The 27,823-nt window shown below is 42.1% G+C and overlaps 1 protein-coding gene across 5 annotated transcripts in view; it reads right to left on the reverse strand.

Moving 5' to 3' along the window:
* The window catches only part of SCAF4 (SR-related CTD associated factor 4), a 56,825-nt gene that overhangs the window by 11,543 nt on the left and 17,459 nt on the right, over positions 1 to 27,823 (reverse strand). Inside the window, exons 2-19 of one of the 5 annotated variants that reach the window (XM_060198622.1) lie at positions 23,280 to 23,363; positions 22,695 to 22,739; positions 20,826 to 20,987; positions 19,313 to 19,448; positions 18,860 to 18,999; positions 17,721 to 17,897; positions 16,442 to 16,653; positions 15,792 to 15,900; positions 12,486 to 12,647; positions 12,083 to 12,168; positions 10,688 to 10,878; positions 9,893 to 9,993; positions 8,980 to 9,093; positions 7,997 to 8,153; positions 4,839 to 4,996; positions 2,612 to 2,777; positions 2,441 to 2,527; positions 2,090 to 2,281 (exon numbers count right to left, since the gene is read on the reverse strand). In XM_060198622.1, coding sequence (XP_060054605.1) covers positions 2,090 to 2,281; positions 2,441 to 2,527; positions 2,612 to 2,777; positions 4,839 to 4,996; positions 7,997 to 8,153; positions 8,980 to 9,093; positions 9,893 to 9,993; positions 10,688 to 10,878; positions 12,083 to 12,168; positions 12,486 to 12,647; positions 15,792 to 15,900; positions 16,442 to 16,653; positions 17,721 to 17,897; positions 18,860 to 18,999; positions 19,313 to 19,448; positions 20,826 to 20,987; positions 22,695 to 22,739; positions 23,280 to 23,363 — 2,479 coding nt within the window. Of the gene's footprint in view, positions 1 to 2,089; positions 2,282 to 2,440; positions 2,528 to 2,611; positions 2,778 to 4,838; positions 4,997 to 7,996; positions 8,154 to 8,979; positions 9,094 to 9,892; positions 9,994 to 10,687; positions 10,879 to 12,082; positions 12,169 to 12,485; positions 12,648 to 15,791; positions 15,901 to 16,441; positions 16,657 to 17,720; positions 17,898 to 18,859; positions 19,000 to 19,312; positions 19,449 to 20,825; positions 20,988 to 22,694; positions 22,740 to 23,279; positions 23,364 to 27,823 lie in introns of all 5 variants that reach the window. The other 4 variants (XM_060198625.1, XM_060198623.1, XM_060198624.1 and 1 more) reach the window with 4 other exon arrangements.

Consider the following 27,823-nt stretch of genomic DNA (forward strand, 5'->3'; position numbering starts at 1 on the left):
ACAGATAAACTGAACTCGAGCATCACACCTCTAGGCATACCATTTCTTTTCACTGTAATAGGGAACACTAGAGCGCCAAGATAACTGAAGCCTTCTCATAAAGGAGACTTACTCGGGTAAGGTCAAGAACACCCCAAGCTCATTAAGGGCCCTGCAGAGCTACTTTACCAAAATGATGCAACTGTGATGGTCTATTGGGTAAATCCCGTTTTATTTGCACACTCATTAAAGCTTCGCTTCTATAAAAGCTTTACTCATCTCCATATTTCTGAATGGATAAGCACAAGTGGATTTTCTTTTTAAAATCATCATGTGAACTAAACTATGTTTTACTTAAGTGGCTGTTTTCTACAAAAGGTACTGTGACAAATTTTAATGTAACTTTTCAGGTCTGGAAGATCCCCCAAGTCTAAATTTTGTTTTAGAAACTATAGAAAAAGATAACTGGAGGTGAAGTACAGTCAGCCCTGTATTGAAACCACCCCATCACCGACTCACTCAAGGAACAAATGCCCCTCCCTCTCTCAGGAGCTCCCCTTCTGGGAGGGGTAGTTGGATGGGGCAAGGTGGGGGAGACGGACATCCAACAAGTATGACAGATGCCAAGAAATGCAGTACTTTTTCTAGCAGTGTCAAGCTTACCAAGCCCATCTGTATTTTGTTTTATGTGTTGGCTATCCATTTCAGTTGGTACAAAATAAAGGGTAGAGTCTTCAAGACCTGGATGGTGAACCAGAGGCAGGCTACTTAAGATGCTTGAAAGCAGAGATGACATCTTTTTAATCACCCACGAAGTGTTCTAAGCCCAGACGAAAGCGTATGTACACAGTTCTGAAATAGTCTCTAAACCTCACTTCAAAGAGGATTTATATCATCACATGGGGTAGAGGAAAGAAAGGTGTGCAGAGAGAATTCTAGTTGAGCTAGATTCTGGGCTTACGAGGCTGTGCAACCATCTTAGTACAGATACCAAAGGGGGGGAGGGGAGAGTGTTAGAAATAAGCAATATCCCCAAAGATGTTAGGGCCTTCCAGCTTCTAGTCCACTGTTAGACGGCTTCTTTGTACTACGTGACTTTCATTAGGGTGTAGATCTCTTAAGCAACTTGCTCAAACAAATCAGTTTCCATCACGATGACTATTGCTACATTACTTGTGACATTTTTAAAGCACAGATTTTTTTACCATTACTCTACATAGTAAGATAAAAGTCAAGTTTATTATTAGCCTAAGCTCAGTCTTAAAAGGGCAGAAGACAGCATGCCATTTGAAAACAAATTCACTTTTATTACAAATGTAATACATGCACAAAGTTCAGAGTCCACAGTATTGAAAGGTGTGAAAAGTTAAAAGTCCTGAATCAAACCCACAGCCCTACATCTCAAAGGTAAGCAATGTGCTTTCCTTAAAAAAAAAAAAAACAACTAAGATTATAAAGCCAAGCATGTGCACACAAATATAGCCGAGAAAATATAATGGGCTTCTAATACTAAGAATGCATTAACTCTCTGCTAAAACACTTGGCAGCATCACTTCAACTACAACTTACTCATTTAAAAACAGCCACCATTGACAGTTAAATGACATATTTGCATTTCAAGAGAACAAAGAAGATAAGGCATCTTACAGATGGAAACCTCAGTCTCACTGGGAAGAGCTCAACATCAGGGGCAGCACCGCAGTGTAAAGTGCTATTCAGGTAACAACACCGCTACTACGTTGCAAGGAATTTCATTACTAGACTACAAAGAATTTCACCCCCAAAACAAAGGGTTTTAGGTATAATAAAAACTGGAAGCTATGTGGGGTCTGTGGATCAATAAGCCTCGTACCAATCCCTTCTTAGAGAATGATTAATTATCCTAATCACTTTTCTATGCCAAATTAAGATGGGGAAATCCAGAGCTGTCACTAAAATCATGGGCTACTCTTGGTAAGAACAAAGCATCCATGCTTAAGAGGAAGATCTTCCTTAACCAAGAACACCAGACCCAGAGGACATTTACCAAAATCAGCACTGAAAAAAACAAAAACAAAAAACCTAACCTGGGCAGGGCGGAAAAAAACCAGTAATAAAGTAATGAACTTACCAAGAAGTGAAACGGGCTGGGTTACAGGAGGAGTGGGCAGATTCGTGGGTGCGGCGGGTGGCACGGCTGAGCCATACATTTTCACACTGTCACCAGACTCGGCGTTTCCTCTAGCCCCAGACACCACTGTTGGAATGGGATTTCCAATAGATAAGTCTTTTGTAGTGTCTTCATTTATACCAGCGATAGTGGCTAAGGAATATAATTACATCAACATGTGAAGCTGAGTAATTAGTTCTTTCCCCGGTCAACATTCTGCCATACTACTGCACAGACCCTGTCACTGGTCCATTCTCCCTCCTACTCTCAACACCAAGAGGACAAGGGGACACAAAGGAAAAACATGCTTACAGTTTGGGATGCTTATTGGCGGAGTGTGAGGAGGAGGAATGGAAACTGGTGGAGTTATAGGAGGTGGGGGCCCAGGAGGAAGGAAACCTAGAACAAGAAAAAAGAACGTCAACGCACACGGTGTCACTTCATTTTAGGCTCTAAAGGACTGTCTCCTGAGACTTAGTGTACCTGGTGGTAAATGCATTGGGTTGAATCCCGGACGCAAAAATGGTGGTGGTGGTGGTGGAGGAGGAACACCAGGACCAAAGCCAGGAGGGGGAATCCCCATGGGGGGCGTGAAGGCTGGAGGCTGCAGAGCACCGACAACAGGAGGGCCTGGCTGGTGGGGTGGGACCTAGGAAGGAAGGTACAGTCACATCTCTGATCTCACCCCACCCTTAATGGCCAGCATACGGCGAAAACGCCTTGTTGAACTCTAGGGTTTATAAACTCGTGACTGTGTCAACACATCGGACAGCAAGCCATAACATGTACCTATCGCAAATAACAGAAATCACGACCTGGCTCTTTATGCCAACAAGTGAATTCACACTGTTGATTAGACCAGCCACTTATCAGTGAGGGAGCAGATAGTGTGACACAATGTTCCACAACATGTTTGGGAGGTAACAACTCTCAGAAAGCAGCCTGGCAATTTACACAGTGATCAGGCCACAACTAGCTGCATGCCCCTGAGCAAGCTATTCTAGACCTCGGCTCACTCATCTGAAAATGGACAAACGTCAGCTTCACAAAGTTATGAGAATTAAAACTTAACACATTAAATGCTAGTGTGTGGCACCTAACAGAATAACAGACCAACAGATGTTAACTGTTGCGTTAAGACAAGGCCAACAAGTTGTAGTCGGTCAGCTTGCTCCAGAGGAGGGCTGATACACACCGAGTCTTACTAACTTGCACTGGGAAGGCTTATCTAAAAGGTCGAATGAAGTTTGCCCAACTGAGAAGTTCATTTATAAAAATAGCAGTTGAGTGTGTATCAAAGCATGCAATTTTCTTAAACTCCGAGGAAACCAAGAAGCCAGGGATCACACTTTTATGGTAAGTCAGTCATCGTAGCTTTCACATTGGAAAAAGGTACTGAAACACAAAAAAATCCTAGCGCATCACACTATGGGTCAAGGGCCAAGGAGACAGTTTATTCTATTAGTTACCTCATTCGCATGCCTACTATCCCAGGCTCAACCCCTCGCACCAATATTATAAGCCAGAGTTGCTTTCTTCTTTTTTCATAAAAACAGGTGTTTTTTTTAAACCCTGTTTTTCTAAGTTATTTATATATGTTTTTACCAGTTTTTCCAATATTTAGATCTTTAAGGTAACACAGGAGTGTCTAACATACACTGTCTCGGTTAATCCTCAAACTCTGATAAAAAGAGGAACAAAGCTAAAGCTAGGAGTGAATGAATCTCCACACTATAGCTAGGAAACCAAGCTTTACACTGTGTTCAAATTCAAAGTCACAGTGCTGAATATAAACAGTGGAGTTAAGAGTCAAGTCTCAAACCAGGTTCTCCCTTCTGATAAACAAGGGCTGGTTAGACAGCAAAGACTACACATGTTAAGACTTTCTCTCCGAGTTAAAGGGCATTCAATATATCAAATAGCTGCCAATCACACACCAAGAGTTCCTGGGGGATGGTGGAAGAGCTCACTTGGATACATGAGCCCAGCCCCTACAGTACTGAAGGAAACTTGACGCTGTAGTACCTCCCACTGTCTCTGCCTGTATTCCGAAGATTTTTTCTTTCTGTGTGTGCCTCCAGGGTCATTGCTAGGGATTGGTGCCAGGCCTGCTCCTGGTGGCCATTTTTTCCATTTTACTGGCCAGGACAGAGAGAAACTGAGAGGAGAGAGGGGGAGACAGAGAGGGAGAAAGACAGACACCTGCAGATCTGCTCGTGGAGTATCCCCTGCAGGTGGGGAGCCGGGGGCTCGAACCTGAATCCTCGAGCAGGTCTTTGCACTTAACCGGTGTGCCACCACACAGCCTCCTGAAGATCTTTTAATTTGGCTTATGCCATGAACATGGCCTAGATTTGAACCCTGGCACCATGTGTGTATTGTGTCATCTTTTTCCGTGTCTGGAAAAACTGCCCAGAAGTGGTGAGATTGCGTCCTTGAGGATTAACACGCCCCCTCCCTTGAAATCAGCAATTTCTTGAGTATAAATTCAAGTTCCCTCAGAACAGACTTAGTTCCCTAAGTCCTGTAATAAAATCCAGTCAGGAAGAAGGGTGGCCGGAAGGTGATGCAGTTGTCATCAGATTAGGAGGATGAGATCCCGAGTTTGATCCTCACTAGTTCTTTCTTTCTATACTTTCTCAAAAGTGACTCTTGATATAATAAAGTTTCTCTTTCAGACACTTCTCAGTCAGGCTCCAAACATTCTTACCTGTGGAGGTGGTACTGTTATAGGTGCAGGAACAGGAATAGGAGGGACAGGCACAGGCAATGGTTTAGGAACAGGGGAGACTGGTTCTGTGTGTGAGGGTTCTGCTCCTCCATTTTGTGCAACTTCATTTTCAGGTTTCTTAGGAATTCCTTTCCAATCTATGAGAGTTAAATAAAATGGACATTAACTATGAGATGAGTGTAAGAAATCCTAAGCAAGGGCAACAAAAGGGAAAATAAATGTAAAAAAAAAAAAAGTCCTAAGCATTCTATTCATTCCTGTATTTGTCATATGCATCTACAGTAAGTTCTATTATTATTTCCATTTTATACGAAATGAGGAAGACAGAAAACACTATGCCCACGGTCACAAGAGAGGGGCAGAGATGGGGTCGAATCCATATGCACATAAAGCTATGAACACACATCCATCTTCTGAATAGCAACAAAGGATTATTTGGATCAAAGATCTTGGGAGGGAGGAGGAGACTTTTTACTCTGGACCAGAACCTTGCAGAATCTGGGCACACCGAGTTGTCTAACATCTCAGCTCTTTGAGATGTGCATGAGGATGGCCCAGCAGTTGGCTCCTTTTGACCTGAAACTCCTGTAAGCATGTCCTATTTCCTTGGCATGATGTGTCCCTCCTTACCCTGTCGTCTCACCAGTTCAGGCCATGCCCATAACCCACTGCCAAACTCTTCCACTACAGTTCCACTGTCAATCTGATATTTTTAATGTTCATGCGCACAATTAGATACGCGTCTTCACTTTCTTAAAGTGCTTAATTGATACAGAGAACAGATGAAAGGGGAGATAGAAAAGGATAAAAACCAGACAGCTGCAGCACTGCTTCATCACCTGTGAGGCTTCCCCTTCCCCTTCTGCAGGTGGGAACCGAGCAGCTGAACCTGGGTCCACCTGTGTGCAACTGTGTGGGCCACACTGCCCAGCGTACCTCTTCATCTTAACCATTTACTTCAGATTTCCTGTCTGGACATGGAAACATCTCCAAAGAAATTGCTATAGAACACTAGACTCAAACACAATAGCAAGTGTTCAGTTTAAGACTCATTCTGGGGGTCGGGCGGTGGCGCAGTGGGTTAAGCGCATGTGGCGCAAAGCGCAGGGACCGGCGTAAGGATCCCGGTTCGAGCCCCCGGCTCCCCACCTGCAGGGGAGTCGCTTCACAGGCGGTGAAGCAGGTCTGCACGTGTCTATCTTTCTCTCCCCTTCTCTGTCTTCCCCTCCTCTCTCCATTTCTCTCTGTCCTATCCAACAACGAATTGCGTCAACAAGGGCAATAATAATAACCACAACGAAGCTACAACAAGGGCAACAAAAGGGGGAAAAAAATGGCCTCCAGGAGCGGTGGATTCATGGTGCAGGCACAGAGCCCAGCAATAACCCTGGAGGAGGGAAAAAAAAAAAAAGACTCATTCTGTGCTTCTCTGCCCCCTCAACCCCCCACTCCTTTTGTTTTGCTTCCAGGATTATCTCTGGGGCTCGGTGCCTGCACTATGAATCCACTGCTCCTGGAGGCTTTAAAAAAAAAAAAATCACTAAATTTATTTTCCCTTGTTTTTCATTGTTGTTGTAGTTATTGCTGTTGTTGTTGGATAGGACAGAGAAAGAGAGAGAGGAGGAAAGACACCTGCAGACCTGCTTCACTGCTCACCAAGCGACCCCCTACAGGTGGGGAGCCAGGATGCCCTTAACCCGGGACGCCCGAGGTCCTTGCGCGGCAGGCCATTCGCGCTTGATCTGCTACTGCCCAGCCCCCACATCTTTTTTTTTTAACCTAGTGTGTCAACCCTTCTTCGCATTTATGCTGAATTCATTCTTGCGCATTCAGTTTTATTTCTTCAGTGCTATCTCTTCTTTAGGTTTAGGTACAACGTGCTCTTTTTCAGTAAGATCATCTTGACAGGGGACAGGGAGCAGTCACCTAGGAGCTACTCTGCCAGGGGTACATCCTGGGAGCTCTGCTCACCTCGATATGCTCAATGATCAGACTATCTACAAGCAACCTCGGCAATATGACCGCGCACACGCCCAGCACTGGAAACTGCGTGATCAGGTCTGGTTAACATTTGGGGAACCGACACCCAAAACTTGAGGTTCAGCATGTCTCCGTTTTTAAGCTCATACCAACCCATCCACACGACCAGCAGGGTCCCTGACTGTTTGGTCCCACTGTTAGGTCTGGGCACAATTACTAATGCCCTCACTGTAACCACTCCATGCTACACACTGATTCTCCGCAGTGATAGTCGTGAGATACTTAGTGACTTGGGCGGTTTCTCAAGTGCTCTTAAAAACAGCACAAAAGGCGAGCGGGGTTGAGTCACGAGTGGTGAAGCAGGTCTGCAGGTGTCTATCTTTCTCAACCCGTCCCCCCTCCCATCCTATCCAATAACAATGACATCAGTAACAACAGTAGTAACCACAACAACGGCAATAAAAGGGAAAAAAATAGCCTCCAGGAGCAGTGGATTCATGGTGCAGGCACTGAGCCCCAGCAATAACCCTGGAGGTGACAGACAGACACAGACAGACAGACACACACACACACATGATAGTGATTACTTTGCCATGTACATGGCCCAGGTTTGAGCCCAGGCCCTACCACACTGAAGGAAGCTTTGATGCTGTCTCTTTCACTGTCTCTTATCAAAGACAAGCCAAGATTTGAACCAACAGTTGAGAGAGAGTTCAAAATGTGGAAGTCACACTGTACTATGTGGCAGGTCCAGGGTTTGAGGCTCTGGCACCACGTGGGAGCTCAGAGCACGCTACATGAGTGGTGGAATCACAGCACACAGGGGTAAGGCCCCCGCCAAAGCAAGTTCTGAAACTCTTGATTTGCACAACTCTTGGGTCTTGTGGGTCAAATGAACTGCAAGCCATTTACAGCGACCACCTATGGCTGCTTAAGTTAAGAGGGATGTGTTACATTTCCACGGCAAAGCATTTCATTTTGGCCCGCTTTCCTCACCCTAGACAACAAACTGCGTTAGGGCAAAGACCACTTTGCTTTATCCCCACTGTAACCTCCTCAGTTTGTAACTAGAGACTGGCATGGTGTATACACGGGCACCGCAGCATGAATGAATGAATGAACAGACAGACTTGAAGAGAAATTAAATAAAGTTTTACCTGGGCTGAGTGTGTCACTATCCAACATGCCACCTTCACAGAAACCCTCCAGTTCTTCTGGCTTCACTTTGTCCCACGGAACGTAAGTAACACCAAGTTCGACATCCCAATACTGTTTGTAATCTGCCTTAATTCCTTTATTCAAGGCCCAGGCAATCTATTCCATCACAGTCAAAATATAAAAAGAAGAGGAGGAAAGCACCATCATACATTTTGATTACAAAGTGTCCCCACTCTGATTATTTAGACTTGGCCACCCGGCGGCAGACTGGACTTTCACTAGGGTCTGGCTACCTTTTCTCCCTTTTCTCCTGCAATGCAAGTTCTAAGCCAGCAGCCATTGCCCCACTTCCTCAGTCACCTGTGATCCGACTCTGCCAGCATAAAATTCAGAGAAAAGAAATGCAGTATTCTGGGGAGTGCTCTCAATGGCACGGACGTACGGGCAGCACTGATGCTAAGGTGTTGAGAAAACGACGCCGACGCTGGCTCCTCGGAGGAGACTGCCACGTACCATCTGTGACCATGTTTTTCCTCCCTCTACAAAAATGTGGAGAATTTAAAAATGCCTGAAGAAAAGTTTACTAGATGATATTATAAAGTATCAATTGATATCTCGATAAACCTATCTACTTAAAAAAAAAATTCTACGATGTGCCTAACTTTTCAAGTTTTAAGATTAAGGAGATAATCTTTCTTTAAAAAAAAAACGCATATAAAATGTCTCAGTGGCGAGTGTCATTTCTTTCTTTTTTAAAATAATTTAAGTTCTGGCTTATGGTGGTGAGGGGGTAGCACCTGGGACTTTGGAGCCTCAGGCATGAAACTCTGCATAACCATTATGCTATCTATCCCATCCACAAATTCCATGGGCAGAGCCACTACACCGGCTCGGCACATTTCTAACCCCAAGATTATAGATTTTAAAAGTCATGTGATATTAAATTATTAATGAGGGAACCGTGTGAGGGAGGAAGCTATACCTTTATGGACTTCTGGTTCACTTTGTAATTTCCTCGGCTCAGTTTCTGCAGGGCCCGATTAGCATCTTGCCTATGAACCATAACAATATAGGCACAGCCTCGGGGAGGAATCATCTGTTCCAAAACATTTCAATATTATGAAACAAGTGAAAAACCAAAGGTCATTAAGATAGAATACTAACTAGTAACCAGTTCCAATAACCGCAACCCTCTTCACCAAGTCAACATTCTATAATCTGAAATTAATTAAAAATTTGACAATTTGAGTTTAATCTCAGCTGCCAGGAATTAATGACTTACCTATAAAGGCCTCCCAAGCTTGGTTACAAGATTTTTTTTTTTTTTTTTTAAGAAAAAGATCTTTAACTTGGTTATTAAAAGAGAATATGATGGAGAAGAAAAATGCAGAGAAAGCCAAAACATGGGCTCCAAACACCTTCTATAGCTTAAAAATCAAAGACCTTACTTTACCCCCAAAACAACTTTGATCCATACACCCCCAGTGGGGAAGAAATGATAGGAGGAAGAGGATAAGAGGGCTCTGAAATCCAGCTCCATCAGGCCCCAGAAAGAGAGGATGAAAAGGGGAGAGATGTTTGGATGTAGTAATGTGTGGCTTGGAGGGGAAGAGGATTGGACCTGGAAGAGAAAGTGGGTGATTATGCACAAATGTAGACAGATAGCTGTAGAGATGACAGTCAACCCACGTCTGCAACCTTGGAGAACTGCGGTGGTTTGCAATGGAGGGACTGGGAATTCAGAACTCTGGTGGTGGGAATGGTGTGGAGTTATACCCATCTGACATGTAATTCCTCAAATAAACATTGAATCGTCAATTAAAAATAAAAAAAAGACGTTACTTAAAATGACATTAATCACATGCCCACTGTCATCAAATAATTAAAACACTCACATTAATTGATTCAATTGGCCCAAACTCTTCTAAGAGACTGCCAACGTCCTGCTGAGTAGTCCTTTTGTCCAGCTGTCCCACCCAGAGTGTAGTACTACAAACTTAAAAGAAAACAAAACAAAAACCCCAGAAAACATCCATGAGTCACATTATAGTTTCACAAGTTTAAGAAGCACGTTCATGTACATTTACAAAACTCCTGAATGCTGAGGTTGTACATCCAAAACCAAAATCAGGTTTATGAATGATACATGAAAAATATTTGCAGAATTTTTTCCCCCCTTTTCCCCCTGGATAGGCTTAAAGATTTCATCAGAAATGACTGGGGAACAAAGAACAGATAGTTTGCCCAAGGCTCTCTAGCTGTCAGCAGGAGAGCTAAGATTTGATCCCAGCGAATATTCTTGTTCACAATGGGTAGTCGACATTCCCTTTCTAACCAGTGACTGCGTATGTACCTGGTTCTACTCTTCTATTGTGTGCTAAGTTAGGTAATATGACCCACAGTCTCGGATTTTTATATATTCTACTAGAAAGTATACAGAATAATGATAAATAAGCATTACATAATAATTTTTAATCAAATGGCTACGGGCATATCAACTCAAGTTACTAATCATTGCTAATTTGGTTGATCCCTTTTACAATTAGTTTAACACATAAAAGAAAATGCAAGGCATATACCAAAAACCCAACAGGATGTACTAAAATGGTATCTTCCTAAGAGCTGCAAAACATTTAATAACCATGACTTAAAAAAAAAAATGCAAGAAGTATGCGTGAAGGTTAATTTACCACTGGCAGTTTCAGATTTGATGGGAGGAAGCCCTTTCTGTCGCCGTTCTCTTTCTTTTTCCCGATCCCGTCTTTCTTGGGATCGAGACCTAGGAGAATGTCGGCGCCTATCTCTTGACCGAGATCTAGAACGTCGATGACGAGACCTTCGTGATCTAGAACCAGATCGAGATCGTCTTCTTTTTGGTGACCTAGTATTTTCATGAAGGAGGGAAAGAAATGGCAAATGAAGTAAAAATGGAAAAGGTAAGTATGTGCTAGTTTGAAAATAATAATAGTCATAGTAAGAATACAGGCTCATGAGACATCCTAATGGTCATGCCAAAAACGTTCAGGCTTGGGATCCCAGGTTCAATCCCCAGCACCACCATAAGCCAGCGCTGAGCAGTGCTCTGGGCTTTCTTTCCCTCTGTATCTGATTAATTAAACAGAAAAAAAAAAAAAATACAACTATGAAAGCCAGAGTTTGAAATGTAGCAATTCAACAGAAGGAAATTTAAAGTTTAGAAAGTTTAAGTGTGCATAGACACAAACATATATCAGATGAGGTAAGACACTGCTAGTTTATATGATCACTTCTCATTTTCAGTGTATCTTGTACTATACTAATCACATTCTTGTAGTATAAAAATCGAATTGTTTTCAAAGTCCCAGGTTCAATCCCCTGCACCACTATAATCCAGAGCTGAGCAGTGCTCTGGTTAAAGAAAATCTGATTGTTGCCACTGAGATACATTATGCTGTTACATCTTTCTTTCAGTAGCAATTAAAAACAATTTGATTATAAGATTATTCTCTTGCTGAAAAACGTACAAAAAACTTTTAATACCTGTAATTCTTACAATCCCACAGTATCTGCAGACAATAAAGCACCAATGGGGGGAAATGTTGGCATGACTTACCTTGTATTTTTTTTATTATTATCTTTATTGGATAGAGGCAGCCAGAAATTGAGAGGGTGAGGGAGAAAGAGAGACACCTGCAGCCCTGCTTCACCACTTGCAAACCGGGGGCTTGAGCTGTGTCCTTGAGCAGGTGCGCCACCACCCGGTCCCATACTTTATATTTTAACAAATCAATCTCTCTACCCTCACTCTATAAGAACATGTACCTATGAGAAGTGCTATCTCATTAACACCGAAGAGCTGAAAATTATGCAAGTTGGTTTTATTTGTTCTTTGTGGTTTCCAGGGCTTCACTGCTTCATTCAGGTCGACATTTTCAGAAAGAGAGCAAACACCAAAAGCTCCTCCAACGTGGTGGGGGCCGGGCTACCGGCTGGCTGTGCACAAGGCAAAGCAGGCCCAGTACACAGCTATTTAACCAGTTCCAAATGATCTTAATCTCCATGTTCAAAGACACATGGATTTGGAAAACGCATTTTCCACGAATTACCTGGATGCTGACCTTGACCTTGACTTTCTGTTATCAGATATATGCCTCTTAACTTCTTGAATACAAGGTTGTTCGACTTCCATTTCCTTAAAAAGAAAAAAGAAAAGAAAAAGAAAAAAAACACCAAAATAAAACAAACCTGCCATTAAATATAGAAGTGGACATTATAAATAGTGGAAAGGACAAAAATCCAAAACACACTAAGTTACAAGCCATCACCTAGAGAGGTGAATTAGGTTAATAAGCATTTTAAACTCAAATGTATCCCCCCAGGGTTCCATGGAAACTGTTGAATACAATCTCAAAGCACAAATTTAGGACATACGATTATGTACCCAAGCCTTATATCGGATTAAAACCACTGTTATCAAGCAAACAGACCCCAGCAATCTTTAAAGCCTACCTGATGTGCCTTCTGTGCGAGCGGTTCACTCTGTGCCTGAAAAGGAGGCTGGAAAGACTGCTGCACAGCTGGAGTTGGCGGGATTACAGGCTGAGCCATAGGTGGAAATGGTGTAGGGAGAAGGCCAAATCCTGGCATCTGTCCGTTAGGAGGAAGTGGGACCTTGCATTTTTAAAGAGAGTGTATGTTTAAATTTAAAAAAAAAAAAAAAGCTACCAAAAACAATTAGGAAAATGCTCACTTTATTTATTTTCCCCTTTTGTTGCCCTTGTTGTTTTTCATTGTTGTTGTAGTTGTTGTCATTGTTAGACAGGACAGAGAGAAATGGAGAGAGGAGGGGAAGACAGAGAGGGGCAGAGAAAGACAGACACCTGCAGACCTGCTTCACCGCCGGTGAAGTGACTCCCCTGCAGGTGGGGAGCCGGGATCCTTATGCTGGTCCTTGCGCTTTGCGCCACATGCGCTTAACCCGTTGCACTACCACCCGACTCCCAAACGCTTACTTTATAAACAGCAATAACAAGTTTAAATATTCTCAATACATTTTAAGCAAGGAAAACTACAATGATTAAGGAAAACAACAAAGATTAACAAATTTACACAGGTACAATTCTTTAAAGACTTCACTTATCCAAGTATTTATGTGAAACTCTTATAACTCACTTTAAAGTTATAAACACACAGATGGTTTAATATGTTTAAGATGGTTTAATATGTTTAAGACATGTTTAAGCTTCATTTACATGGGCAAGCCAGAGGATGAGTAGTTAGTTTGGTAGTAAGAGTGAACACACAGGCTGTGTGTGAGGTCTCTACACTGATCCCAAGGACCAGGACCTTTGAAGACAAAGAGAAGAGGAAAAGGAAAAGGGGGAAAAGACAACTAATAAAAAGAAGCAGTTTTGGACCTGGGCTCAAGCCCCACCCCCACCACGTGCAGGGGAAGCTTCATGAGTAGTACTACAGGTCTCTACTCTTCTTTCTGTTCTATTGAGGGGGGGGGGGTAGGGGGTGGAGGAGGAAGGAAGGGGGGGGCCGTGCAGCAATAGTAGTGAAGTGTGGATTTGTTGTGCAGGAACAAAGCCCAACTCTGAAGACTTCTTTTTTCAGAGCTCCAAGTATCATGAGGAAAGTAACCACGATCTGGTAAGCTCTTATTTCCCTCTCCTGAAATGAAAGCCAATACAATTCAAAAAGTGCATGTATATTACCAAAAAGTATTCTTTCCGAAATATTTACAAATGTTTAGTAATTGTTAAACATGTGAAAAAATCAAAGGCTTTCTTCATACTTTTTAAAAAAATTGTTAGTCTATTTATTTATTTATTTTGAATAGAGACAGGGAGAAATTGTGAGGGAAAACAGGGTGGGGGAGAGAGACAGACAGAGACTTGCAGACCTGCTTCACCACTCATGAAGCTTTTCCCTCTGCAGGTAGGGAACAGGGGCTTGAACCCGGATGTGTAATGTGTGCGCTTAATCTGGTGTGCCACTGCCTGGCCTCCTCTTCATACTTCTAGATGGCTTTGTAAGAATTCATTTAAAAAATTTATTTATTTTACTTTGTTGGTTTTTAAAAATTTATTTTTATTATTTATTTAACCAGAGCACTGCTCAGCTCTGGCTTATGGTGGTACGGGGGATTGAACCTGGGACTTTGGAGCCTCAAGCACAAGTGTCTGTATAATCATTATGCTGTCTACCCCTGCCTGAGAATTCTTTTTAGGAGATGGGAGAGAGAAATAACCAGGTCAGGTGTTGTGCCTTTCCATGTGCACAGTCAAGCTCGAGCCCAGGCACCAAATGAGAGCGCCACGACACTGGGAGAAACTCAGGTGCTGTCTCCTCTATCTGAATGAAAAAACCAACCTGGGTGAAATTATGTATACATGTGTGCATGAGGCTCCAGGTCCACAATAGGGGAGGGAGACAGGAAATAAAAACCAAGAAAACCCCGCCAATCCTCTGGTTAAAGTCAGTACAATCACACACTAGCTTCATAAAGTTTGCTATACCTCTTTATTTTAAAGGAAAACCTCCATAAATCACAGTTTTAAAAGAAATTCACAAGGGATTTACATAGTAAAAGGTAAAATGTGAAAATAGAGTTCAGCATTTGCTTTGCAGCTTCTACCCTTAGCAGTGACAAAGGGCTGTCAAGTTTTTTTTCCCCCCAGAAACTACTTCTATACAGACTCTGTATTCATCTTATCATTCCTGATTTTCTCATCATTCCACTACCAATTAGTGTTAAGTTCCCTTTAAGTGCAATCTGGTTGGTTATTTTTCTGTATCTGAAACACAGAAAGTTTCCATAGAAATTCTAAGAATTGCTTCTTTGTTTTAGACCATATTAGCCAAAGCTACTTCTGGATGACGGGGGAGACTTGTATACATAAAGAATGGACATAATACAGAAAAGAAAATAAACATACACTAAACTAAAGAGACTTCTTGGCTGGAGAGAGCATAATGGTTATGCAAAGACTTGCATGACTCAGGCAGCAAAGATCCCACGTTCAGTCTGTAGCACCACCATAAACCAGAGCTGAACAGTGCTCTTGAAATTTCTTAGGTAGAGTAAGACAGCATAATGGTTTGCACAAGAATTCCACTCCTGAGGCTCCATTTCCAGGTTCAATCCTCCCACTACCAGAAGTCAAGAGCTAAATAGCGTTCTGGCCTTCCTCTGTGTATCTCTCATTGGTAAATACAATATTTTAAAAAGAGAGATTTCTTCATTGACTTTCTAAAGGAGGGCCACAAAGTAGCTATTTCCTAAGGCTGGCTACACAACTGGACCAATATACAAATAAAAAAAAAAAAAAGATTTTGACTGTGGCACCGAGGACTAAGATTTGTGTTTTATTAAGTCTCCTCCTCAGTTAGGGGTAGTCTCATGTTTAGGAAACTGGAAGATTCACTGAAAATAAATACAATGAACAGGTCTCCATTTCCAGTGTGCTGTGCTATTTTAACTGTAGATTTAAACACCGTTATTCTGAGCACTGAGAGCATACAGTCCTTAAAGGGATTTAATCACATAACACTTACATACACAAACATATCAAGCTCACCACACTGGAGAGAGCTGTTAGGGACACGTTAATTTCCTGAAATAGCATCTTAATTTATATCTAAACAACTCTAACTAGCACATCTAGTTTTAAATAGGAAGCATGGGGCTTTTTCCTTTTTACTGGCATTGAAATATGATTTGACTAATCACACAGCTAAACAGAGGTCTGCGAAGTACAACCCAGGCACATGCTCTACTGAGATTCCGCTGCAGGAAAAGGTCTGTACCTGATGGTGCACTGGCTCCTGCGGGATGGGCATCATTCGAGGCTGAAACTGATCCACAGCTTGCTGCTGCGCATATGCGGGCTGTTGTGCGCCGTCTCCAGGAAACCCACTAGAAAACCATGTTATCTTGTTACCCGCTGAGAAACAACATTCTCGTAACACTTACACTACAGGAACAGAGAGGGGCTGGGAGACAGCATCGTTGTTATGCAAAGACACTGACACTGACACCCAAGGCCCTAGGCCTCAGGGGTCTCAGGTTCAGGCCCCGGCACCAAGTCAGACCCAAGCAGTGCTCTGGCAAAAATAAATGAAAAAATAGATACAAAGAATGCTGTTTTGAGGTGACTAATTAATACTTTACCAAATCATGTATTTCACCGTTAGCTTACATACTCAGCATTATTAACACTAAGTCATTTATACTGCCAACACGATGCTCCCCTGCCCCCTGGGGAGAACTCAAATCATCACTTTAAAATGCAATGACGGGAGCTGAGATGGGGCTCTGGGAGAGGAGGCACTGATTTTCCAGCGGAGGCTCCGACGTCCATCTCTGGCACTGCACGTTCCGGTGTGGTGCTCCGGCTCTCTCCGTGCCCCCTGCTCCCAACATAAATCAATCTCTGAATCGGAAGAAAGATACTCACAAGGGTGCCTGTGACGGAGAAGCAGCAGGCGTGGCGATGGGGACGGCAGGGGGGACTGAGGCGGCGGGAGCAGGCGGGGTGGGAGCAACAGCAGCAGGTGCTGTGGCGGTGGCAGCGGCAGTAGAAGCAGCAGCGGCGGTGGTTGCTGCATCTTCTTTTTTCGATTCTTCCATAGCTTCTGGCTCATCGTCATAATCAAATCTATCCAGCAGCTTCTGAAAGAGACATGACAATAAACCATCTAAAAACCGAGGGGAGCACCAGCACCAGAGACAAAGTTGGACAGCAGAGCCATGCTTACATGTCTTTTCCTGCTCCACTCAAAGTATAAACAATGGCTTGGGAGATGGTTTAGTGTTATCACAAATGCACAAAACCCTGGGTTTGAAACTTAAACTGATTTATTAATAAAGCAGGAACTTGTAAATTTTAATGAAAATTTATATAGCCATAAACCCAATAAATAGAGAAAACATCCAAGAACAGAACTGTCTAGGTTAGTATTTCAACAGGAAGCTCTGAGCTGTGCATAACTCAGTATACTGCTGTTAGTGGTACCCCTAAGGATAGCAGACAACGGGAGGACACTACACTAGCCCAACACAGACATGACATGGCAGCTAGTGATAAGATTAGCTAATAGGGGCCTGTGCGGTGGCGTACCCGGTTAAGTGCGAACATACACTATAATGTGCTGCGAGGACAGGGGTTTGAGCCCCTGTTCCCCACTTGCAGGAGGGATGCTTCACGGGTACGGAAGCAAGCCTGTAGGTATATCTAGCTTCCTTTTGCTCTTTTTCCTCGCCTCTCAAATCAAAACAAAACCCCAAAAGGACTTCAGTGTCTATCAACAGAACAGGCTGAACACAAACTGTGGAGTATCCCTGTAAAAACACAAATCTAAATTTACCAGGCTTAGTATCAGACAACCGGATCAAGGTGCAAATAAATAGACTGTATTCACAAGACATTATCTCTAAAGATATATACCAAAATGCTACAATAGTTATTTCCAAGTTGGGGGTGGTGGTGGAGGAAATCACTCATGGTTTCCTGTTTCCTTTATATTTCATTTTCACTTTTTTTTTGGGGGGGGGGAGGGCAACAAGTATATTTTAAGTCTATAATTAGGAAACTCCATCAATGTCCAAAGAAAAGAGAAATCCCTCAAGCCACAAAATAACAATATCACCCAGAGAAGATAGCAAAATGGTGACCTCCTCCCACATCCCATGCTGAGCAGTCTAGCCAGGGCACGTGAACCAGGCGAGAAGCGCACCTTGTCAAACGTGGTCTTCTGCTCGGGTGCGGGGAAAGCAGCTTTCTGTTCTGGTGGCTGTGTAGGAGCAGTCTTCAACTGAGCTGTGATAGCCTGCACCTGAGCCATCACAGCGTTGTCAATGGCAGGAGACTGGGGCTTTGGAGGCTGCTGAAAAGTCTGAAGGATCTGCTGAAGCTTAAAGAATTGGAAAACTGATAAAGCACACAACAGAGCATAATCATAGCATCAAATGCTAACTTCCTAAAAAAAGAAAAAACAAAAAGCCCTTAAAGGTAAGTGAAAATAGCACAGTCATGGAGCAAGTCTACCTTACAGTAAATGGTGTTTTTGTGTGTGTGAATGAATCCATCAGGACAGATATAATGAACGTTGCTTACAGTTAAGAATACATTTTGGGGGAGTCAGGAGGTAGTGCAGCAGGTCAGTGCATGTGTCTCGAAGCACAAGGATTCTGGTTCAAGCCCCTGGGTCCCCACCTGCAGGGGAGTCGCTCCACAGGTCTTTTTCTCTCTGTCTTCCCCATCTCTCTCCATTTCTCTCTGTCCTATCCAACAATGACGACATCAATAACAATAAAAACTACAACAACAATAAAAAAACAAGGGCAGCAAAAGGTGAAAAAAAGAAATACATTTTAAATGAGGTCGGGTGGTGGCGCACCTGGTTTGAGCGCACATGTTATAGTGCTAAAGGACCCGGGTTCAAGCCCCTGACCCCCACTTGCAAGGGAAAAGGTTTCCAAGTGGTGAAGGAGTGCTGCAGGTGTCTCTCCTATCCCCTCAATTTCTGGCTGTCTCTATCCAATGAAAAAATAAAAGATGGTCAAAGAGAAAACACACTCAGTTATGGATAAGGTAAATACATACTCTAGAAAAATGTAAAAAAAACTTTCCAAGTCAATCTGAAATACTAGAATTGAGAGCAGCTGTACTAGTAGTTTCTGATGTCCTCTTTAAAGGGAGTAATAGTAATGCTGATTCTCCACTTTTTCCTTCCTAGTGAAGGCTTTTCTAGTTGAAAGTGGAATAATTCTTCCCTTGGAATGTGTTTGTGTGTTTGCTAATTAGGAATAGAAAACAAAAAACTGACAATAGTATTCAATTACAAGCCGCTCAATCTTCAGATAGGCAGATTACCTGTTGACCTTGAGTCGTCTGAAACAGTTGGGCCACAGCAGCAAAGGCATCTGAACTGGGCAGCTGTGGCACAGCTGGTATAGAGTTTGTAGTGGCTTGTGTAGGTTCAGAAGCAATTTTAACTGGAGGTGGAGGGGAACCTAGCCAAAGAAAGATCATCATTGAGGTAGGCCTAAGAAACCTTTCGTTTTGAACCTTCTTAAATGCCAGAGAAGACAGCAGAAGTCTTCTTTCATAACATTCCATTTTGTTTGACATATTAAAAAACCAGACGATGGTACTAGAGTCTACACAACAGTAAGTACTTGAGGAGAAAAAAAGCACTTTTACTAAAAACAAGCTTTATGAAAAGGTCTACCTTCAAACTGAAAGTCCCACCATTACATAAGCAAAGACTTTTAATGTACCCAATGCCACACACATGTTCTTAGACTGTAATTAAACTGCCCATACCTTCATTGTTAGCGACAGTCTCTGCTACTGGGGCAACGTTACTGGTTCCTGCTGCCATGTCCAAAAGAGGCTGTATAATTTCTATTTTGAATACTCCATTTTTCTGCCAAAGGTTCAGCACACGAACTATTTTACTCTGTTATGTGTGAAGAAACATAAATATATAGTCAATATTAGCCTGAGCAACTTAGTATGCCTCTTATAAAAGAAACTCCCCAGGTTACTACTCCACACAACCTGCTCTGTAAACAAGGGGGGAAAGAGACACCACAGTTACAACCTGGTCAAACTACTCTAGTAAGCTTTCCTCAGTACAGTGTAATCTGGAGCAAGAAGGGGGGGGTGGGGGGCAGAGAAAAAGAGTAAAACCTAGGGAATTAAATTGGACCTGGGGATGGCTCCATCTTAGATCACCTGGCTTGCATGGGCGAGGCTGTTCCCCAAGGCCCACAGGAGAGCAATGATGACAAAACCAGAACCAAATCTGTTCTCTCCAACTCTTACAATAAAAAAAAGTATTTGAGACTCTTCAGTATGTTTATGATTACAAAGATATGTCATGGACTTAAAAAAAGATAATCTTGGAGAAATAAACAAAGCTGGGGAGGTAACACAGTTATTATGTAAAAGACCTTCATGCTCAAGGCTCCTGGACCCTGGGCTTAATTCAAACACCGCAAGTCAGAACTGAGCGTTGCTCTGGTAAGAAAATGGAGAAGGGAAGAGAAAGAGGGAGGAGGAGATGGCAGGGGGAGAAAGAGAAGCAGCAGCAAAGAATCAATTCAGGATGACTAATAATTAAGACATTTTAAGAAAATGTCTTGTGGACCAGAGAATAATGAAGACGATGCAGAAGGTGTGCCGCTCACGACCATGACCATGACCTCCCAAAGGCTGTGTGTACATTTCCCAGAGCACTCCTCTACGAGTGGCTCACAACACTCAAGACTGACATGTTGCTGACTGCAGACCTCCCTGTATCTAAGTATTCTGAGTAGGCTTACTAGTGTTAGCTATAGAAATCTAGCTATTATGTTGATGTCTTTCTACCTTTTTATAGCACGTTGTAAGACCAGCGGATAGCTGCATTTTAATGCTGTAGTCTGATTACTAATGAACAACATTGCGCCATCTCCCCGTATTAGATTGTGATTTTTGATACATTCCGTCTGCGGTGAGCAACCACCTGAGATAAACACTTGCAGCACTGCTTCATCACTTACAAAGCAGCCCCCTGCAGGTGGGGGTTTGGGGCTTGAACCTGGGTCCCTGTGCACTGTAATATGTGCATTCAACCAGGTGCCTTCTTTCATATTTCAAGAATGACTACTGAAGGATTTCAAAAGATAAGACAAATATAGGAATACAGAAAGAAAAACTTGGCTTTTGCTTAGAGTTCACAGAGATCGTTAATAATGACCTCCCCAGCTAATAGGCTTTGAATATCCAATATAAACTTCAGTAAAACAAACAGAAACAAAACAATTTAAGTTTTAACTTAGACATCATTTACCTTATCTTCAGATGGACAAAGATATAAATATTGGAATGTAGCAGTTATGTTTTTAGAGAATCTTGGCCCAAAAACATCTTTATCAGTTCCAAACTGATGGCGAGACTGTCGTACAATTGAGTCAATTACATATAATCCTGGAACTTTGTATTCTGGTTTACACTACAAAAATAAAGATGTAAAGTTGATTCAAAAATAGTTACAATCTGATTAAGTAGCTGAGCGTGTACTCTCATTGGCTAGCTTGTCAAATTTCCCACAACATACAGAATTCTCATTCCCTTGAAAATTAAGACACAACATCTTACATTTCTTTGATTCTCTATTTCCACACAATTCTCCAGTGACATTACTTTGCCAATTCCTAGGCCACTTCCACACAAATCTACTTTAGTCTCCAATTTTATCTAGCTCAAAAGGAATTTTTACATTTAAAAATGAAAAAAAAAGTTAGTAATATATTAAAGTACATTATCAGTAACAAAAGAATGTCATTCTTGGAATATCCATGTTGAAGGATAAAAATAAAGAAACAGGCAAAGGAGGACCTTGGTGGGGGTCTAGAGAGTTATGGCGAAAATAGCAGCCTTACACATGGGTCAACTACTGTATTTTACTGCCAACTGTAAACCACTAATCCTCCCCAACAGAGAAAAGAAGTTAAAGAAACATACGCCAGCATGCATTTTTGATGGTACAAACTGTGAGATATGATTTAGAAAGCAAAGTCTATTTCTTTCTTTTTTAGAGTCCAATGAGCCACCTCCTGGACCACCAAAGTCTATTTCATGTAAGAAAAATATCACTGAAATTTATCTTAGGAAGGCAACTGAAATATATGCAGTCTTTCTCATACAAAGCCACCCCTGGTTTCCCGTAAAGTTATTTTTTAAAAAGTCGGAAAGTCAAGGCTTGGAAGGAGAGCCAGGTTGGCCGCATGCCACGTCACGTGTGCAGGGGTCCTAGCATAGCAGGTGAGGCAGGGTGGCACCAGAGGGGGGCTTCAGCACCCCTCTGCCTCTCCATCTGAAGAAGGTGAAAGGGGCCCAAGCTGGTGAAACTGGACGGGCAGGAGGTCCTGACACAAATTACAAAAATTCAAATATTTAAAACCAGGGAAATGACGGGAGTAAGTCATGTAAAGAAATAGTTTCCAGGGAGCCGCAGTAGATTAAGAGCACATGGTGCAAGATCCTGGTTCGAGCCCCTGGCTCCCCACTTGGAGGGGGTTTGCTTCACAGGTGGTGAAGCACGTCTGCAGGTGTCTCTCCCAGTCTTCCCTTCCTCTCTCGACTTCTCTGTCCTATCCAGCAACAATGACAACAACAACAAAGGCAATAAAAGGGAAAAATAAAGAATTTAAGCTCAGAATTCAATGTCTCAGCTAGTACTCATACAGTCACCAATGGGAAATGTTTACAGACGCATTAACATGCACAAAATGACAAACTCCAGGCTGGAGAGGACAGAGATTGGGTTCAACACATTTATAAACCAACATACAATTGTAGAACTAAATGGTTTAATTACGATCTGGGTAGGGCAATACCGGAAAAAAAACCCTTACAAAGCGTTTACGTTTGAAATATTCTTAAGATGAGTTACAAGTTCAACCAAGTAGGTTGGGCAAACAACAGAAGGGCAGCATTCAGTTGAAGGATGAATCCTGCCCAGTATATAAATTCCTATTTACCTCAAAAATCTTCCACCAACAGCATTATTACAAAAAAAAAAAAAAAAGGAATTATAAAAAAGCTCCAATGACAGCTTCTTTGTAGTGTCCTTACAAGCAGACATCTAAATTATAGTTTTCAAAGTAAATCACAATACAGATTATGACTGAAATGAGTCCATGAAATGGATAGTTACCTTTTTGATGAACTTTTCTACTATTTGTACCACATGCTTATAAAGCTGAAAAGAATGAAAAGAAAGTTACTGTTTAGTTTACATAGCCCTATATTTTCTATAATACAGTGGTTCAAAAGTCAATACTGAATGACCCATGAAAACTAATCCAGTCAACAACTGATAAGACTCTCAACAAATAATTAAACATAGGAAGCTTAAAAAACTTTTGTTAATTACACTTCAGTAGTGCTGGGAAAATATGTAAAGGGAAATATCAATATAAATAGCGAAAGAAAAAAAAACTGGTTAAAAATATATAAGGAGGACCCAGTGGGGTTTGAAATGTTATGTGGAAAATTGAGAAATCTTACATATGTACACACTATTGTATTTATTTTTAATGTTGACTGTAAATCATTAATTCCTCAATTGAGAAATTAAAACATAAATATACATATACACACCCCCCACACACAACAGTACAAATTTACTAAAATTAAGTCTTCAGCAAAAAGAGATTAGTGACTTTGATTCAGGCTTGAATTACAAAATGTGAGTTCACATTTCATAACATTTTAGAATTTCACATATCTTACTTTTTACCTTAATAGCTTTAATAGCAGCTTTTGTGATAAGAATCATCTTGGCTCTAGAAATGGGAGGCTTCATATCCATAAGTGAAAAGAGCTTAAAAGGCAAACAAAAAGAGTAAGATTAGAGATAAATAACCTACTTCTAGAAATATACTAAGTAAAATCTACTAAGTAAAAGAACGGCAAACTTTTGGACTAACTTTCACAATTTGGTTACCAAAAAATAAGTAAAAGTGAAAACACTAAGGAATTTATAAAACCTAACAACAACAACAACAACAACAAAAATCACAGAGCTTTACTAGAGAACTAAAAAATGATTCAAATAGAAAAAAACATGTTTCTGGAATTACAGTGGCAAAGTGACTCAATTTTTAACCCAAAAATCTCATTTATATTTGTGAGGCTAAATAATAAAACAATTTGGAGAATCACATTTACCAGGCAAGTAGTTTAATAGGCTATTATTATAAAAGCAGAATTTACAATTTCTTCATTTAGTCCGAATAAAAACGACGTTTAATACTGCAACAGTAAACCCACCAATCAGGCAATGCCATGAGATTTAAACACACAAGCAAGATATTTGCCTTTAAACTTCATCATCTCCCAAGAAGTTATTACAACTGTTGAAAGAAGACTCTGTTCTTAATGTATAGAACATATATTAAATATATGTGTGTGTCTGTGTGTATAACCTGTCGAAGTGAAATAAATCACAAAGCTTCACTGAGGGGACAGATGTAGACACACACACACACACACACACACTCCTAAAGCACTGCTCAGCTCTGGCTTATAGTGGTGCAGAGGAAAAGGGGGGCAGGATTGGTGCTGGGAGCAGGCAACCTAATAGGGAAAAAGGCACATAAGCAACAAAAATTATGACTCAGAAAAAGGGGTCGTGGATCAAGTAGCACAAAGGATTTTCATGCAAGAGCTCCCAGGTTCGGTGTCTACCACAGGTCAGAGCTAAGGGGTGTTCCTTGGTAACAAATACAAAACAGCAAGTACAGAAAATGAGAGGACCATGATTAATACAGAAATTTGCTTCAAATTTTTTCTTTAAAAATAAGGTCATAATTCTCTTTGAAAATATTTATTTGTTTACCCTTTTGTTGCCCTTGTTTCATTGTTGTAGTTATTGATGTCATCATTGTTGGATAGGACAGAGAGAAATGGAGAGGAGGGGAAGACAGAGAAGGGGAGAGAAAGACACCACCTGCAGACCTGCGACTCGGCCACCACCATTCCCAGGGTCATAATTCTTCTTCTTCTTTTAACTACCAGAGCACTGCTCAGCTCTGGTTTATGGTGGTGCAGGGGATTAAACCTGGGACTTTGGAGCCTCAGGCATGAGAGTCAGTCTGTAGAACCATTATGCCATCTACACCTGCCCCATCATAATGATTTTATTTACACAATAAAGAGTTCTCCAAGAGAAAGCTCACTAATTATAAGATGGTAATCCTTGAAATTTTATTAACAAAAGAAACAAAGAACCTCAACCTGGGGGCTAGGCGGTGGCACATCAGGGTAAGCACATTACAGTGCACAAGGAGCCAGATTCAAGCCCCTAGTCCCCACCTGCAGGGTGGGAAAGCTTCACAAGTGGTGAAGCAATGCTGCAGGTGTCTGTTTCTCTCACACTATCTCCCCAGCCCTCTTAATTTCTATTCAAAAAAACCCCCAAAAAACTCAAAAACAACCCCCCAAAATATCAATACATCACTTTGCAAACATTCATGAGAGAATGTGTGTACCCAGTCTTATGAATAAACAAAGTTGAGAATGCCTTCTCAAGCTGTTATTCAGAGAATATTTTAATGAAGAGACCATACTACAAAGAAGGATACAGGCAAAATATCGAGTACATCAAGCTGTCTATATAGTGTGATGCTGATACAGAATGCATCTGACTGAATATCCCTGGAGAGAGCAGACTGTGGAACGGAAATACCGAAGAGAAGTCCAGGTGAGAAACTGAAAAATTATAGGATAAAAGGCACAAGAATGGGTGAAAGAGAACTTTAACTAAGAAGGAAACCAAGAACACACGTCTGCTCAGGGCATGCCAAAAGCTCCGATGTGTTATAGCGAAGGGGGCCGCACAAGTGAACACCAAAACATACCAGAAATTTAACACACCTGGGGGTAAGGGAGATGTACCCGGTTACACGCACATGGTACATACAATGTACAAGGATCTCGGTTCAAGACCTTGGCCCCCACCTGCAGGGGGAAAACTTTAGGAGCAGCAAAGCAGTGCTACAGCTCTCTCTCTACTTCCCTCCATATCAAATGAAGACAAAAAGATAGTGAAAGCATCTGACACATTCATATAGTGTGACAACTTAATCAACTCAAAATCTTGTTTATTCTTTTTCTTCTTTTTTTTTTTGCCTCCAGGGTTATCACTGGGGCACACTACAAATCCACTGCTCCTTGCAGCCATTCCCCCCCCCCCCCTCATTCGGTTGATGTTATTATCACTGTTGTTGCAGGATAGGACACAGAGCAATCCAGACAGGGGGAGAGAGACACCTGCAGATCTGCTTGACCGCTTGTGAAGCGCCCCCCCTGCAGGTGAGGAGCCAGGGGCTCAAAGCGGGATCCTTCTCCTGGTGGTTGTGCTTCGTGCCATGTGCCTTAGCCCAGTATGCCCCCCCCCCCCTTCATTCATTCAGCTCTTTGACAACGAACTGCCTGGGCTGACATTACTTTCTAATAGTGCTTCCAAAGTTCAACAGATTAAGTAGTAGATGATGCAAAGATCTCATGCCTGCCTGAGGCTCCAGGGTTCCAGTTGCAATCCCGGGGGTGGGAGTGGCAGATGAGGAAGAAAAAAGAAAGCAACTGGAATAATTTTTCACTCTCAAGAACTATCCATAATAGCAGCAAGCTGTGTTTAGACAGGATGAGGTCAGAGTCATGTCTGAATGCTCCCCAGATGACCACCTGCATTCTATTTTTTACATGCTAGCCTTAAAAACCTCTATCACATTTTTTAGATGACCTTAAACAAATTACACTAACACACACACACACACACACACACACACACACACACACACACGAAAATCAGAGCATCAGTCTGGCGCATGAGGGGTCAGGGCTGAACTCAGAACCTCTTGCTTGAGTGTAATCCTATCTCAAATGCCAAGGTCTTTTTGTAAAGCAGGCTGGTGCTGATGAACTAGGAGGGAGTAGGTTTGAACCCAGAACCAGGAGGGAGTAGGTTTGAACCCAGGACCTCTAGTGACACAAGCATGAAAATCTGTTGCATAAGGTGATTTCCCCAGTCCTGCCCTCTTTTTTTATCTTCAAGCTGTAAATTTGGGTTGCATATATTTACAAAGAAAACACTACAGAGAGTTTTCAACTCAAGCAATTAAAACTATCTTTAAGCTCAATGAGAGGGGTCAGGCAGTGGCACACCTGGTTAAATGCACACATTACAGTGCACAAGGACCTGAGTTCAATCCCCTGGTCCCCACCTGCAGGGGAAAGCTCCATGGTGGTGAGGCAGGGCTGCAGGTATCTCTCTGTCTCTTTTCCTCTCGATCTCCCCCCTCTCCTCTCAATTTGTTTTTATTCAGCAATAAATACGAAAAAAAAAGAAACTATGGTTGTTGTTAATATTTTGTCTTCTTCAAAGTACAAACTCATCGGGAGTCGGACAGTAGCGCAGAGGGTTAAGCGCACAAGGCGCAAAGTGCAAGGTCCAGCGTAAGGGTCCTGGTTCGAGCCCTCGGCACCCCACCTGCAGGGAAGTCGCTTCAAAGGCGGAAGCAGGTCAGCAGGTGTCTATCTTTCCCCTTCTCTGTCCTCCCCTGCTCTCTCCATTTCTCTCTGTCCTATCCAACAACAACTACAACAATAAAAGCAAGGGCAACAAAAGGGTATACATTAATACTTTAAGAAAAGGAAAAAAAGTACAAACTCATCAATTTCACTTAGCAAAGCAAAAAAATTCTCTTCAGACCTAGAAACTCTACTGCCACATACATTTTGATGTAACTTTGTGTACTGACATTGCATATTTGGATAAAAATACCAACAACTGGGGCCAGGCAGTAGCGCAGTAGGTCTGCAGGCGTCTATCTTTCTCTCCTCCTCTTTGTCTTCCCCATCTCACTGGATTTCTCTGTCCTATCCAACAACAAAAACAGCTATGACAACACCCAACAAGGGCAACAAAATGGGAAAAATATCCTCCAAGAGCAGTGGATTCATAGTGCAGGCAGTCCCAGTGATAACCCTGGAGGCAAAAACAAAACAACTAGTATAACAAAGTAGATATTATGGGACTGAATCATCATGCACATGAACCCAGGTTCAAGTCCCCACCTGGAGAGGGGAAGGAAGCTTTATGAGCATTTCAAACAGCGCTGTAGGTGGCGCTCTCCCTGTTTCTCTGTCATATAAAAGAAGAGTAGCTATTATACTTTGTAGACGAGAACACTGAGCCACAGAGGTTCAAGAATCTACTCACTCAGTCATACAGAAGTAATTTCATGGGAGTCCAGCGGGTCAAGCACATGTGGCACAAAG

This window comes from Erinaceus europaeus, chromosome 9 (assembly GCF_950295315.1).
Source record: "Erinaceus europaeus chromosome 9, mEriEur2.1, whole genome shotgun sequence".
NCBI classification, from domain to species: Eukaryota; Metazoa; Chordata; class Mammalia; order Eulipotyphla; family Erinaceidae; genus Erinaceus; species Erinaceus europaeus.